Source organism: Endocarpon pusillum (genome assembly GCF_000464535.1).
Source record: "Endocarpon pusillum Z07020 unplaced genomic scaffold C720987, whole genome shotgun sequence".
Classification (NCBI taxonomy): Eukaryota; Fungi; Ascomycota; class Eurotiomycetes; order Verrucariales; family Verrucariaceae; genus Endocarpon; species Endocarpon pusillum.
The window spans coordinates 414,692-428,547 of record NW_006913582.1 but is presented as its reverse complement, the minus strand read 5'-3'; the positions used below and the strand labels follow the sequence as shown (position 1 = coordinate 428,547).

The 13,856-nt window shown below is 50.0% G+C and overlaps 5 protein-coding genes across 5 annotated transcripts; 3 read left to right on the top strand and 2 right to left on the bottom strand.

Moving 5' to 3' along the window:
• Position 1: 1 nt before the first annotated feature.
• On the top strand, positions 2 to 1,033 carry EPUS_01317 (uncharacterized protein; the record flags this gene model as incomplete). Its single annotated transcript, XM_007788610.1, has 1 exon — positions 2 to 1,033. One exon carries the CDS (start codon positions 2 to 4, stop codon positions 1,031 to 1,033), a length of 1,032 nt encoding a protein of 343 aa, XP_007786800.1.
• Positions 1,034 to 3,125: 2,092 nt separating this feature from the next.
• Positions 3,126 to 5,923, bottom strand: EPUS_01316 (uncharacterized protein; the record flags this gene model as incomplete). Its single annotated transcript, XM_007788609.1, has 3 exons — positions 3,126 to 3,166; positions 3,209 to 5,847; positions 5,901 to 5,923. 3 exons carry the CDS (start codon positions 5,921 to 5,923, stop codon positions 3,126 to 3,128), a joined length of 2,703 nt encoding a protein of 900 aa, XP_007786799.1.
• Positions 5,924 to 10,196: 4,273 nt separating this feature from the next.
• Positions 10,197 to 11,432, top strand: EPUS_01315 (uncharacterized protein; the record flags this gene model as incomplete). The annotated part of the gene is made up of 2 exons (XM_007788608.1): positions 10,197 to 10,755; positions 10,801 to 11,432. 2 exons carry the CDS (start codon positions 10,197 to 10,199, stop codon positions 11,430 to 11,432), a joined length of 1,191 nt encoding a protein of 396 aa, XP_007786798.1.
• Positions 11,433 to 11,646: 214 nt separating this feature from the next.
• On the top strand, positions 11,647 to 13,041 carry EPUS_01314 (uncharacterized protein; the record flags this gene model as incomplete). Its single annotated transcript, XM_007788607.1, has 2 exons — positions 11,647 to 12,333; positions 12,460 to 13,041. The coding sequence occupies 2 exons, from the start codon at positions 11,647 to 11,649 to the stop codon at positions 13,039 to 13,041; spliced, it is 1,269 nt and encodes a 422-aa protein (XP_007786797.1).
• A 451-nt stretch (positions 13,042 to 13,492) lies between these two features.
• On the bottom strand, positions 13,493 to 13,834 carry EPUS_01313 (uncharacterized protein; the record flags this gene model as incomplete). Its single annotated transcript, XM_007788606.1, has 1 exon — positions 13,493 to 13,834. The coding sequence occupies one exon, from the start codon at positions 13,832 to 13,834 to the stop codon at positions 13,493 to 13,495; it is 342 nt and encodes a 113-aa protein (XP_007786796.1).
• Positions 13,835 to 13,856: the final 22 nt, after the last annotated feature.

Here is a 13,856-nt window from a genome sequence, read left to right as displayed (position 1 = left end):
GATGGCCCTGACCTTCTCCGACATTGCGCCCATCCAGCCTCTCACTACGCACACCTATTCCACCATCATCGAAGATTCCTGGAACATCGGCTCCGTGCCCCATGGCGGTTACACCACCTCCATCTTCCTCGTCGTCGCGCGTAAACACATGACCCTGAACCACCCCTCCCGCAACCAATCACACCCGATAAACCTACACCTCGAATTTCTGCGGCGCACCTCTGCCTCCACCAACACGGACAGCACACCCGCAACATTCACGGTCCGAGATCTCAAACTCGGCTCGCGCGTCAGCAATCTCCACATTACGCTCTCCCAACCCAACGGGCCGAATCATGCCCTCCGAGATAATGTAGAGGGATACATAATTATGTCCAATCTCCACACCGAGCGCGGCCTCACCCTCCCTACCTCCTTCACCCTGCACCCCACCCCTCCATCACGACCCAGCAATTTCTCCGCCCTCGAATCCAATTCCGGCGACGAAAACTGGATCCTGTACCCGCCGAGCGCGATCCCCGCCTTCCGCAAAGCCGCCCAGCACATCCGAATCTATCTCCCGCGCCCAGAGATCCAGCCCAGAAGCAGCGCCGGCACAGCGAAGAACCACCTCGACCAATGGGTGCGCTTCCACCCGGAAGGACGCCCGGGAAGCTGGACGAACGACTCCCTGGGTTTCGTCGTGGACATGTTCCCGCCGATCGTGGCGGAGTTGTTCCTCCTAGATGAAGCCGACGCGGCTGATGCTCCTTCCCTTCAGATTAAGGGTAAGGTGGGAACGCGGCGGCGGCCGAGAGCACGCTTCTGGTACCCGACCCTCTCCCTGAACCTGGAGGTCAAGAAAGCTCTACCCGAACCAGACGGGGTGGAGTGGTTGTTCGTGCGTGTCAGCGCCACGGTGATTCGGAATGGAAGGATGGATCTGCAGGTCTTGGTGCTGGATGCCGAGGCGGAGGTGGTGGCGATCAGTTCGCATGTCGCCTTGATGATGGGCACGGAGAGGAATCTGGCGGGGAGGACGAGTAGGATATGAAGCTTAAGGATGGATGCGCTAGATAGGGTGAGGGGATGGGTGGTGGGGTAATATCAGGAGATGTGTCTGGTTGTAGATATGGGATTGTACCTACCTAACACCAAATGGATGGATATATATATATACATATACTAATGAGCGTCCTCCATAACCACGACATCCGACCAACATGCGGCGTGAACTTCTCCGCAGCAGGTCTCAAATCCAGCTCATCGACCCAACAATCCACCGGCACCCGACTCAGCCACAGATACGTCCTACCCACACTCTGTTGGAGTTTGTTCGAAGAGGAGATAGGGAGGGGAGAGAAAGAGAGACTCGGGGATGACTGAAGATGTGAGATGGTTGGGAGGTTGTCTATCCCTCTCATCCTATTTGCTATGACTGGGGGATCCGTTGATGTTATTGGGAAGCTCAGCGCGCAGCGCCAATAACCAAGGGCTCCACCATACTCCATCCAGCCCTATTCGTGTCGACTGGTTAGGGAGGCCAGGAGCCGGCGAAGAATCGAGCACTGATGGCCATTTCTGCACCCTTCTCCTCAATGGCAGCAGAATCCAATGAGTGAGATTCAGCCGAGTTAGATCCACTGGACCGCCCCCTCAGTGTTGAACATCATTCCCTGCATGGCTGAACCCTGACAGAACCAAAACTTAGAAAATTGTGAAAGGAGAGACATACCACTATACTTTGCGAGCCAGTCCGACAGTAGGATCCTCTCCGCGACTGGGCAATTACAAAATTGACGCGATAGATTGAACCGGGGGCTGAAGTGGAAGTGGAAGAGCCCCAAAAGGGGAAGAAGAAGAAGAAGAAGAAGAAGAAGGAAAAAGGCATCAGAAAAGCTACCTGAGCAGTGGAGGTGAGTTGCAAGACGAGGCTTCAGGCTGCGGTTTCGACCAATCATACATAATATTTCGACCGACACATTGCTGCACTTCGAACTCAATGCTGCCTGCTGGGCACTCAGGAAAATCGAATGAGTCACATTTTTTATTTTATTTTTACCTTATTGCATGCACATGATTTGCAGAGCCAACGTGGGTTTGGGATACGGATTGAAGAGTGATGATGAGTGTGGTTATAAGAGAAAAAATGTTATCTCGATGGTCCTGCAGCGAACAAAGTTCATCAACACGTGTGCCCCTGGTCGCGGTTTTTTGCCGGAGACGTTCATTTGAAAAAGGTGAAGCGGGTAGGGGGAGTGGGGGGATAGGAAGAGATTTCTTTATGAAAAGATTCAAGGGCCTAGTAGAACGAAAGGCCTAGACGATAAATAAAGGACCCCGAAAGTAGCAGACGCAGATCAGTTTTATATCAAACCAGTTCCACCATGGATCTCAGTTCCCTGCATTTCCACGAGGGTCTTGTTTCACCTGAAGGTCTGTTCGGCGCGGGAGAATAGCATTCTGGATTTTCCCACGCATGTCAAGGTTATTAGCGGATCGTCTTGGGAGCTTCAAATTCCTCGATCGATACTACGTAGTAAGTCGACTAAGCTGACGTGGATTATTAAATCAATGTAGTTAGTTGCTTCGGTCCCCCCAGACAGGCTTAGTGCGCTGCGCCACACACGCCAAGCTCGAAATGAGCTAGTTGTTGACTAAGCAGTCATGGTCTCACATTGACTTAGTCATCGTCCAAGCCACATAGCACGGCTTACAACTGAGGCAACTTGAAATGACACCACAAGAATAAGTGGCAAGACAGATTTATCTCTTTATCTCGGTAAGCTGTCTCTTCGCGTAATTCAACTACTTTTGGGGCACGACTCCGTACTGTCAGCCAGGGAAACAATGTAGAGAGGGAGCTGCCACATCAGCGGTGTCTGCGTCAAACATTGGACGTGTGACAACCTGCTTGCAAGGCCCACGTAGCATAGCAGATAGGAAAGTATGGATACCGTATCTCATGATCTGTTGAACGCTTGCGCATAATAATGTACGACGCTGTCAACACAGAGGCTTCCTATCGTCAAGCCTCCTTCAGAGGCACAACCACCTTCCTGCTCTCAATAGAAATATTACAAGAAGAGAAACACAAACACAAGCCCAAGTCCCCAGAGAACATCACTTCCACTATACAACGCTTTCTACCTGCCAGCAGCAAGTCTCTGAAGGACCGAAAGCACCCCTGTCACACCCGTCAGTGTCGCAGTAGCCTCAGTATTCTTACCATGACCAAGAGAGACAGTGATAACGTCTTTGACGACCTTTTTGTTACCCAATCTGTTGGCCCACCGGAAAACATGTTCGTCTTCTCTTGAATCGCCGGCAACAAAAAGGAAGTCGGGGAATCCAGCGACAGTTCCTTTGCCTTCTTGCATGCGTCGCAGATTGTTCACGATTATCGCTGCAGCCGAAGCCTTGTTGATGCGGTCATGCTCCACGGTAAGATGTCCATCCGGACTCAAGGCGTGAACGTGTTGATCTTGACAGAGGCCATTGATGTGATCAGCACATTCGTCAACCTTTTGTTTGGCCCCGGGCGCATCGGCCGCATTCTTGAAGTCAAGGATGAAGGAACAGTGGCGTTCTTCAATATGACTACCCTCGATCCGTTCTTGATAGTATTGTAGAATGTTTCTCATGCCCTCCTTCCAGGCATTGACCTTCTCTTCATCGATCAGACTGGTCCATGTCGAGTCTTGGAAGTCAGAGCCACTGAATGCCTGCAACACATAACACCCGTTTTCAGCAATCAGACCTAATCCGGGCACTTGTCGGAACAGACGCTCCATTTCCTCCGGCATACAGCCACTCATGACATAGACGATGTTTCGAGGATCATCGAGTAAGTCATTAAGAACCCCCAATGCTCTTCGAGGCGTTGACTGAACGATGCTGGATGGTGAACCCCACGAGGCAAGGGTACCTTCGTAGTCCAGGATGAACAAACGGCGTTGCGCATTGTCATATTTCTGTTTGAGGACATCGTATGACAGACGGGGTATTGAGGCACCATCTTGTCTGGATTGCTCTCCATAGACGTGGTCAAGTTGATTGATGAAGGTTTTGAACCATGAACTGCCCGTATAGTGCATGACGGCGCTATGGAGTTCGTGCCATCTCCGCTTCTTTTCGCTGTCGCTCATTTCCAAAGCCTGGTTGATAGCAGCCGCGCATGCTCGACGATCCCAAGGATTGACTAATATCGACTTGTTACCGTCAAAGATTGATGCACTCCCGGTGAACTCGCTGAGGACCAGAGGACCATGTTTGCTGCTTCCCTGCTTCCCATCTTGGCAATATACATATTCATGGCTGGTCAGATTCATACCCTCACGGAGGCTGGTGACCATGAGACAATCCGCAGCCGTGAGAAGTGCGAGGTATTGATGGTATGGAATATCCTGCTTGAGGAAAACGAGAAGCACATCGGCAACAGAAGACGGATGGCTGTTGATTCGCGTGACCACATCGGCGACAGCGGCGTCAAGTTCTCCTTGTTCGGTGTTGGACGTCGCCACTTGAATGAAGACCACCTTCTCTTTCCATTGCGGATACTGTTTGAGGAACAGTTCATACGCCAGAAGTTTGGGTCTCACACCACGAATATGATCGAGCTTGTCTCGCGCCACTATGATTTTCTTGTCTTGGTACTTCTCGGTGATGATGCTGATCCAGTCGGCCACTTCCGGATCCTCCCGAGACTCTTCCAGGGCTTGCGGATCAATGCCGATGGGGAAAGTGTCCACATTGACGAAACGATTCTCCAGCTGAACACCATGCTTCGATGCCTCGACACCAAGCAGTCGACTGCAAGTCTGAAGGAAATGGTGACAGTATTCATCCGTTTGAAAGCCGATGAGATTTGCCCCAAGAACGCCCTCGAGAAGTTCTTTGCGGGTGGCCAGACATCGAAAAACCTCAGACGAAGGGAAGGAGATATGCAGAAAGAAACCAATCTTGGCCTCGGGCCGGAGCTTGCGAAGCATAGACGGCACCAAGAGCAGGTGATAATCATGGATCCAGACGGTGTCACCACGTTTGTAGTTCTTGGCAATGCTATCGGCAAAGGCTTGGTTGACTTTGACGTAGTACTTCCAAGAATGTTCTTCGTACGCCTTGCTCTTTGGACCGTCAGGGATCTGATAGTGGAAAACGGGCCAGAGCATCGTCTTGCAATAATGGGAATAGTGACCGTCAAAGTCCTTGTCATCCACAAAGACGTTGAGCGTTTCGAAATCATCCTCCAACTTTTCAGCAATGCCAGATTTGACATGATCTTCAAGCGCATCAGTTGGCATACCCAACGTGCCTACCCACAATTTTTCCTTGAGAAAGCCTTCGTTGGAGACAGCCTTAACAGCATTGGACAGACCAGCGTTTCCCAGATCTGCTCTTTCAACAGTCCAACCAGCATGGGAGAATTGTCGGTCACGGCTCACTCCTGACAGCTGCTCTCGCGCTCTTTGTTTTTGCATGGCTTTTCTCATGTGACTTGTACTTTGCCCTCTGTGCCTACTGTGTTGAAGGATAGATACAGGTGGAGGAGATTTAGCACGGGATGTTGGTTGATTCCAGTTCAGACCCATGCCCCACCCAGGGGAGTGCGACTCGAAGGGCGTCGTGGCCTTGAAACTGTTCAAGGTAGGTACGCTTTCACGGCTGCAGCTGATATCCCGGAGAAAGAGCTCGTCTTGCTCCGTGGTAGAGGGGGTCAATGGAGGGGTGACCTGCCCATAGGATTTATTGAGGAGACTGATTTCCTGGCTTTTGGCATTGGGGATGGGAGCAGGTCGACTGAGTGGGCGTATTGGCACGTCTATTTCTTCCTTGGGGACATCGAAGTTGACCGTGTACGGGTGAAACCTTGGCAGAGTTATGTCAGTTTGGCAGGGTTGTAGTTGCAAGGTATCACTCACAACGAGACAATGAGGGTCGTCATGTTGGATGGTTGGAGAAGCTGTCTCTGGGAGAGTGTGGTAGTGTTGAGCAGTCTGAGTGTAGGACCCAAAGAAGAAGGGCGAGATGCGACTCTTCCGATGTAGGAACTTTGGTGGAGCTGACGACAAGTTCATATGAGAATGTGCCCGGCACAACACCCACTTTGATGGCGCAGTCGAATGGGAGTCGAATGGGAGTCGAATATGGATGAAGCGATCAAGAGATCAAGCGATCAAGCGACGAAGCAACGAAGATCTTGGATCAAGAGGTGGTTACAGGCCTTGAATGAATTGTGGAAGGTGGTGAGCAGGCTTGGTGAACAATTTATTGTGGAAGGCAGCCAGGGGGTAGGTCGAGATGGGCAATACGTCACAGCTATAGAACGCGAAGGGGCGGAAGAGAGGACCGAGCGCGCATAGCTCGCATACTGAACGCCCAAGCATTGTTAATTATTAATGCTAACATGTTACTATGTATGTTTGGGATCTTCGATTGCTGCATGTGTTCGGCACGACGTCTCCGTACTTAGCCACAATGTGAAGAGAGAAAAAAACGAGGCAGGAAGATCATGGATCATGGAAAAATCCAACAAATGCATGGCCATTGCGGGAAGAACGCTTGGGAGACTACCCGAGTACTGGGTTCAGACCAGGAACACCGCCGACAGCCGCCCTCGACTCGCCCCTCGACCTCCCATGATCGACAACGCTTGTTCAGTAGCGCATCCTCAGACCAGCCCGTTAAGCTGCCAGATTACGCACCTGTTAGCTTTAGGCTCTGCTTTAGGCTCTGCTTCAGGCTCTACTTTTGTGTGGATTAGCGAGTAGAAAACCTGGATTCCCATTCGACTCAATCTTTGCCTTCTACCTGATACCCATTTTCCAGGTATGTCTGATGTCTAGTTACCGTGGTGCTGTGGGCTTCCATGATTCTCCATCATCCTTACTTGAAGTTACGGGACCGGCATGTCTGTGTGTCCTATCAGGCGACCTACCAGAATCTGTAGTCTGTCCATCATCCCGATGGTGGCGTGGCATGATACTCGTTAGAAGCTTAGCCTTCAAGGAGTTGGTGTTGTTATTCAGTTAAGCACATGAAACACCAAAAGCTATTACGAATATACGGAGTAGATGACTGTATGTTACTAACCAGTTCTGGTCATTGATTGGGAGGGCTTGTCAAAGTCGCATGTGTGGGGCGGATCCTAGAGGCAGCCACCCACCAGCCGCGTTTGAATGCCTCCCCCCCTAACAAGTCAAAAATCTCCGCTTGCTATTAGGGCAGCGTGTTGCATTGACGAATGGCATTCCATGCATTTTTTCTTTTCCGGACCAAAAGAATCTTCAACCTGTCCTGTTCATACGCAAGTACTAGAGCAGTATTCCTTCCTTCTCCTTATCGTGATATTCAATAGTAGAATGGTTCACCGGATTAGGTTGCAAATCAACCCACCCATCAGACCATATTGTACGGGTGATGTCGGAACCGTACAAAAAGTGTGGCTTTCCAGCATTCCTGTCCAATCATCTGTGAATTTTTGGGATTAGTGCGGTGTAACCTTCATCGCAACTCACATAAGCGATTCACTATGTCGGAAGTCACTTTTCCATGATCCATCCACAAATCGCATGTTTCGCCTCCCCATTAAGTACTAACGGGCACTGGCCTTCGCTTGTTGTTTCCCACCCCGGCCAAACTAAAAGTCAACCCGGACGTCACATCGCTGATTTGTGAAATATTCGCTTTGAAGCTAGACAGCAAGATTTTTCCGCTGAGGCCTTTTGCTATGAGATGTTGGGTTTCGCCGAGTAGTATATGCTGCACTACGTTGGATCTGCCTGAGCATCCTTGTCTGCCCTCTGCACAACTCAACGAGTTCGAAATGCGGCATTGATGATACGTTTAGGATTCTTTTGCCCCCACGCTGACGAGACTCCGAACTCCATAGACTGGCTCCGTGTGACTTGATATGCACTATTTGCTATGCGAAACTTCCTGCAAGATAATGCGGATATGGCAGTTTTAGGTCAGGGTAAGTCGCTTAGTGGTTTACACAGCTTCTACTTCCGTCCAGTTGATCACGTCTGAGAGCAAGGTCAATATGGTGTGATAGTAAGGTTTAACTCGCGTCAATGGGATGTGTCCACAGCCAATTTGGCCGAGAAGTGCATGGTAGCAAGACCAGAATAAGGTCAGGCTATGCCAAAATTCTTGGTCGAAAGCGAAGAAGAATTCGTCATGTTGGCTGAAAGTTGCCATGATTCTGAGTTTTCCTAGTCAGCCATGCTTCAAAGCAGCCGTGGTGGTTGAGAAAAGGAAGATGCACATACGTACTAACTAGTAGTAGATGAGAACCCTACGAAGTCGTGCCTTAAAAGTCTTCAATATACGCTAAATTTAGAGCGTCACTAGCACACTCGATCTACTACGTACTACGTAGTACGTAAGCTTTAACGGCGCGTACTACATAGAAAATGCGCTATAGGGGTAGAGCCTTAGAGATACCTGCTATCACCCCCTTATCCTAGAGACACCTAGGGGCCTCTTTAGATGATTTAACGTGGTCTACTACGTATACGCCTATGTCAGCCAAGCTTCAGCCACCCACCCCTCTGACCATCCTTACAGCAGGACCGCATACTAGCAGAACCCTAGTACAAGAAAAGCTAGCTTTTAATTATCCTAGTGAGCGCATACTAAAGACTTTTGATGCACGACTTCGTACCACCACTTCGATTTGTACCCTTACTGCCTCCATTCTGTAGCCAGGTACTTCTGCCCGGTGGAAGAAATATCAGGGATGAGTTGAGAAGACGGTTCCGAAATGACAACCAACAGCTCATTCAAAGCATTGAATTGTAAACCGTTAGCAGTTACTCCGTAGATCTAGAAGTAGCTTGGACTTGCGAGACTACGCGGGTAATCTCGTAGCATTTTCAAAGGCAGTGTGAATTGACTGAATAGAGGGCCCTGTAGTCGGTTATGTACGTAGTATGCATACTATTGTAGTAAAATGGGCCGTACTTGGTAAGCACCCAAGAATGGTTTGTTGCGAGACAAATTGTCTCCTCTACCAACAATCATGAGCGGTAGGTCCGGAAAATCCCGCAAAGATGTAGAGATCTACTTCGCCTAGCAGGCTGTAAGGAGCCCGTGAGTTTGTACTAGAAAAGGGTCTCCGGTGTCACCAGCCCTGTCTTCTAGAGGCTCTAACTGTTCAGTAGGGGTTTCGAGCACGTACTAGGTGGCAATAAGGAAAGAACAAATATAATGCAGGTAGATCCTATCTATTGTGTCTATGCGTACTTGTAGACCAGGTGTGCAAAAATCATGTATCCTCGTTGATGTCGTCTCCTGGACTTAGTAGGAAGGTTGCTGATTTTCACGGTTGTGATCGTAATTAGCTAAACAGCAAGTGATTGACGGCAAAACCCAAAGACAGAGGGATGATCACCGCGCTGCACACCTCAATCGACAATGGATCTAAACACCTTAGGGGGAAGGGGAGGGGGTCGATTGGGCAACAACTCACGCTTACCACTCGAAATGAGGTCAGAATGCACAATGATTGATGTCGGATATAAGCTATTTAATAGGTCCTCCGAGGGCCGCGGTCTGTTGGTCCAACAATTGATGATTCCTCCCTCCAATAGAATTATGATGCAAGCTGCAGGTCAATCAGTAAGTGCTGTAGTGAGTCGATTTTCCCCGTCCACTGCTGGCTAGGAACTTCCTTCTGAGATGTGATGCTGAGAGCTCGATCTTTACAGCACATTGTGCGGTTTGAGCTGGTGGTAGGTTGAGAATAACTCTACTTTGTATGCTGTTCCGTCCATAACAGTAATGTGTTCTCCTTGTACATATCGCGTGTTGATTTGCAACCTTCTGCTGAGCGATACTGTGCTTTCATACCTTGGTGATAAGCATCACTCATGTAAGCACTCGGAAGGGATGGAGAATGGTTATGGAGTATGAGAATCTGAAACAAAGGCCGAGGCTCGAGGCTGGGTGTATCAAAACCGCCGTGACTGCGGCTTCCCCCAGAAGCGCGCGCTATGCTCGGCAATATATCTAAACCCAGTTAGAGCAAAGTAAGGCCCGGATAATTATTATTACAGTTGCCACCATTCAACTCACTACTAGTAGTGTCAACAGGAAGAGGGGATTATGGAGTGTTACTAACCAGAAAACGCGTACAAACCCAAGCTCAAGCCTATCAGTAGGGACTACTCTGTACTTCCGTACTCCAGTACTCCAGAGACATCGATTCAAGCATGCCGCTCTACCTGAATGCTGCTCACTCCTCGCGCATTCGTAAGCCTGGTTCCACGACACCATCAGTGAAGAGGTCGTCTTCTTCTCCATTTTCCACCCTTCCAAGGAGGAAACCTGTTCAGCGGAGAAAGTCTGTGGGGAATGAAATTCATATAGCAGGCGATGACGAAAGTGAGAAGCTCGGCGATACGGGCCAAGTCATCTCACTTGCTGGCATGTCTCCTGTCAGCAACGTCCTTCAAGCCATCAAACATAGTCATGGAAGTATGTTCAGTGATGTCCCGGAACGTGCTGGAATGAACAGCACTCGCATTGCCGAGGTCCTCAACTTCCGCAGGAGTTTGCCCTTGATAGTATCACTTGCACATGTCCATGCCCTGCTCGCAGCTTCAACCCGAACAGAGCGAGAGGTTGCCAATTTGATTGCAGCAGGCAACATTCGCAAACTTTCTGTATCTGGCCGAGGTAATGAAGTGTCTGGCCTTGGTGAATTTCTCGTTCACACCGAGGATCTGGAAGCAAAGATACGTGATAGTCGGTTGGAACCATCCACTTTAGGTGGGTAATGCTCCTCTGTGGGTTTCGAACCTTGACATATTCTAGGTAAACTCATTGAGCTTCTTCATCAACAACCCCGTTCTTCAACGATATCTGTCAAATCCTTGTCTGCGGGTGAGATTACAGCATTAAGAAATGCCGGCTTTCTCGTTTCGTCTGGCATATCTAGAAAGTCCAGTGTGGCCACAACTGCTGGAAACCGTCTTGCACCTGCAACTATTGCTCGACAGGCATCTGGTTCCGTAGAGGCAGCTGGTGGTGAGGCTGCTTTTGAAAGCTTGGGAGGTATTGGAAGTGCAAGGTCCGACAGCTGTGATCTAGTCGCAACCGGATCAGGTTCGGAGCTCACACTGTCTCTTCCGAATACAGGTGTGTATCTCCGTCTGATCAATGATGCGCGGGCACATCTCCTCCACTTGCTTGGGAAGTCGAAATACAAGGAAGCTCCTTTGTATATCCTGCGGGAACGATGGGATGGTGCTGTAGATTCTGACAACAAAGTGTCTAATGCCAAAAAGGTCCGGGGCGAATATGCCGGCGTCCTAGCTGGAAGGACGAAGAAATGGAAGCAGCTCTATGGGCTGAATTTCGACTGGGTATTGGAAGAGTGCCTTGGTGCAGGACTTGTTGAATTGTTTGACACAGGCAGTGTCGGACATGGAATTCGTGCGGTATGATGCGGCTTTTGAGGGTCGTGTGTTCCCTGAACACCGCACCCAGAGGTCAGCGCAATAAATTCATTGTGCGGTCTCCAAATCAAGTCTTCTGTATATTATCACTCACCGCAGGACTCGACTTCAGCACCACTGCACCGGTAAGAGAGCGAAAGAAAAAACCACACACATCCGGTATACATCATCCAGCCTGTGGAATTCATCATCAATCGGCATCATGGAGTCCAACTTTGGAAACCGTGCTTTTGTATATCCAACCTTGAGCCAATTGCACTCAGAATTCATCGATAGTCTCGACATGGTTGCTAAAATTCAGCCTCCAATCGTCCTGCCATCCCAGTCTGAGCAAGGTACAGTTCCATATACGCCTCTACCGTTCTCCAGTAACCAGGTCAGTACGAAACAATCCATGAACCATCAAGCCTCAGCGTCTTTTTCCAACTCCTCCCTAACGATGTCACACAGAACGCCTTCGTCAACATCACGGCCAGTGGTCTGCCGCCTCCAAACTCCAACCACTCCCTCAGGGCGCAGAACGCCATCCCTAACCCCACCCACCGCAATACCACCTCAACGCTCACAACAAGCACTCCAACCAACTCCAACTCCATCACAGCAACTGCAAACCCCACGTCAAATACCACACCGCATCCCCACCCTACCACAACCACATCCACAACTGCAAACACCACGTCAAACACCACACCCCATCCCCACCCTACCACAACCGCATCCGCATCCGCATCTACAACCGCAACCACCCAATCCGCCCGCGCCCGCCGCCAGACCCACATCACGCGCCCCGCCGAGCGCGCCGCCAGCTGACCGGGAGTGGAAGGGGCTCAAGGCCGCGGGGAACAGGGAACCATATCGTGTTCAGGGGGGCAGCGGAGTACATCCAGCGGTTGGAAGCGAGGATTCAGGAGCTGGAGGAGGAGAAGAGGAGAGGGGCGGAGCAGGAGGTGGAGGAGGGAGTGGAGGAGGAGGGAGTGGGTGTGGAAGAAACGGGGGGTGGCTGTGCGTAGACTAGAGTAAGAAGAAGAAGAAGAAGAAGAAGAAGAAGAAGAAGAAGAAGAAGAAGAAGAAGAAGAAGAAGAAGAAGAAGAAGAAGAAGAAGAAGAAGAAGAAGAAGAAGAAGAAGAAGAAGAAGAAGAAGAAGAAGAAGAAGAAGAAGAAGAAGAAGAAGAAGAAGAAGAAGAAGAAGAAGAAGAAGAAGAAGAAGAAGAAGAAGAAGAAGAAGAAGAAGAAGAAGAAGAAGAAGAAGAAGAAGAAGAAGAAGAAGAAGAAGAAGAAGAAGAAGAAGAAGAAGAAGAAGAAGAAGAAGAAGAAGAAGAAGAAGAAGAAGAAGAAGAAGAAGAAGAAGAAGAAGAAGAAGAAGAAGAAGAAGAAGAAGAAGAAGAAGAAGAAGAAGAAGAAGAAGAAGAAGAAGAAGAAGAAGAAGAAGAAGAAGAAGAAGAAGAAGAAGAAGAAGAAGAAGAAGAAGAAGAAGAAGAAGAACCTTCTGAGAGAAATAAAGCCTCTGGCCCGGGGCGTCCGTCACGCCTGCAGCTCCTGCAACTACAGCACCACACGGCTACAAGGACAGGAACATCGCTCTCTCTGCTCTAACTAGTACGTGGAATCCTGGTCTGGATGTCCTCCTCCTCCTCCCCCCCTCCACACGCAATCAATCAATCAATCGTACATGATGAGAAATCGATTTCAACCTACCTACTCAGAACCGGTGTGAAGCAAGCAAAAATCATGGAGCATTTACTATTTCTCTGTGTAATAACAACGCTATGCAATAAAACGCCAACCTACTATGCTCTGCTCTGCTCTACTATGCTATGCATGCTAGTCATGCCATGCCTGTCTGACACAAGAATCGGGCAGCGCCAGGACCCCAAGCAAGGCGCAGTTTATCCGCTCTCTCACTCCGGTGTTGCCCCATGCCTACCTAGGTCACTCTCAAGCGCCATACTCGGCTGGAAGGAAGTAAGCAAGTAAGTAACGCAGTAGCCTTTCTGTTCGCCACAGCTAACTACTCCCCACCAAACTCTTGCCATTCCCAGCACTCTAGATTAGGTAAACTTCAGCACCGTGCCGCCTCTGACCGCGCGAGCCTGGACCTTGGGCCCCTCCTTGCCGGCCTTGTGCACCGTCATCTTGAAGTCGGGAGCCTTGCTCTTCCTCCGCTGGCCGCGTCCATCCCCGCGCTTATCTGGCGCATTGATGATGACGCCGCCGTGCGGGAAGCCGCCGCTGAGCCCGCCGGGACTGCTGCCGGGGTTGCTGGTATTGGCCGATCCGCTGGTGTTGTTGGAGGTGATGTAGCCCTTTGCGGTATTGTAGGCGTTGGTGTTGTCGATATCGAGGGGCTGGGTTGAGGGAGGACGCGATGCGAGGGATGACGTGGATATCATGGACGCGGTGGAGGCGCGGCGG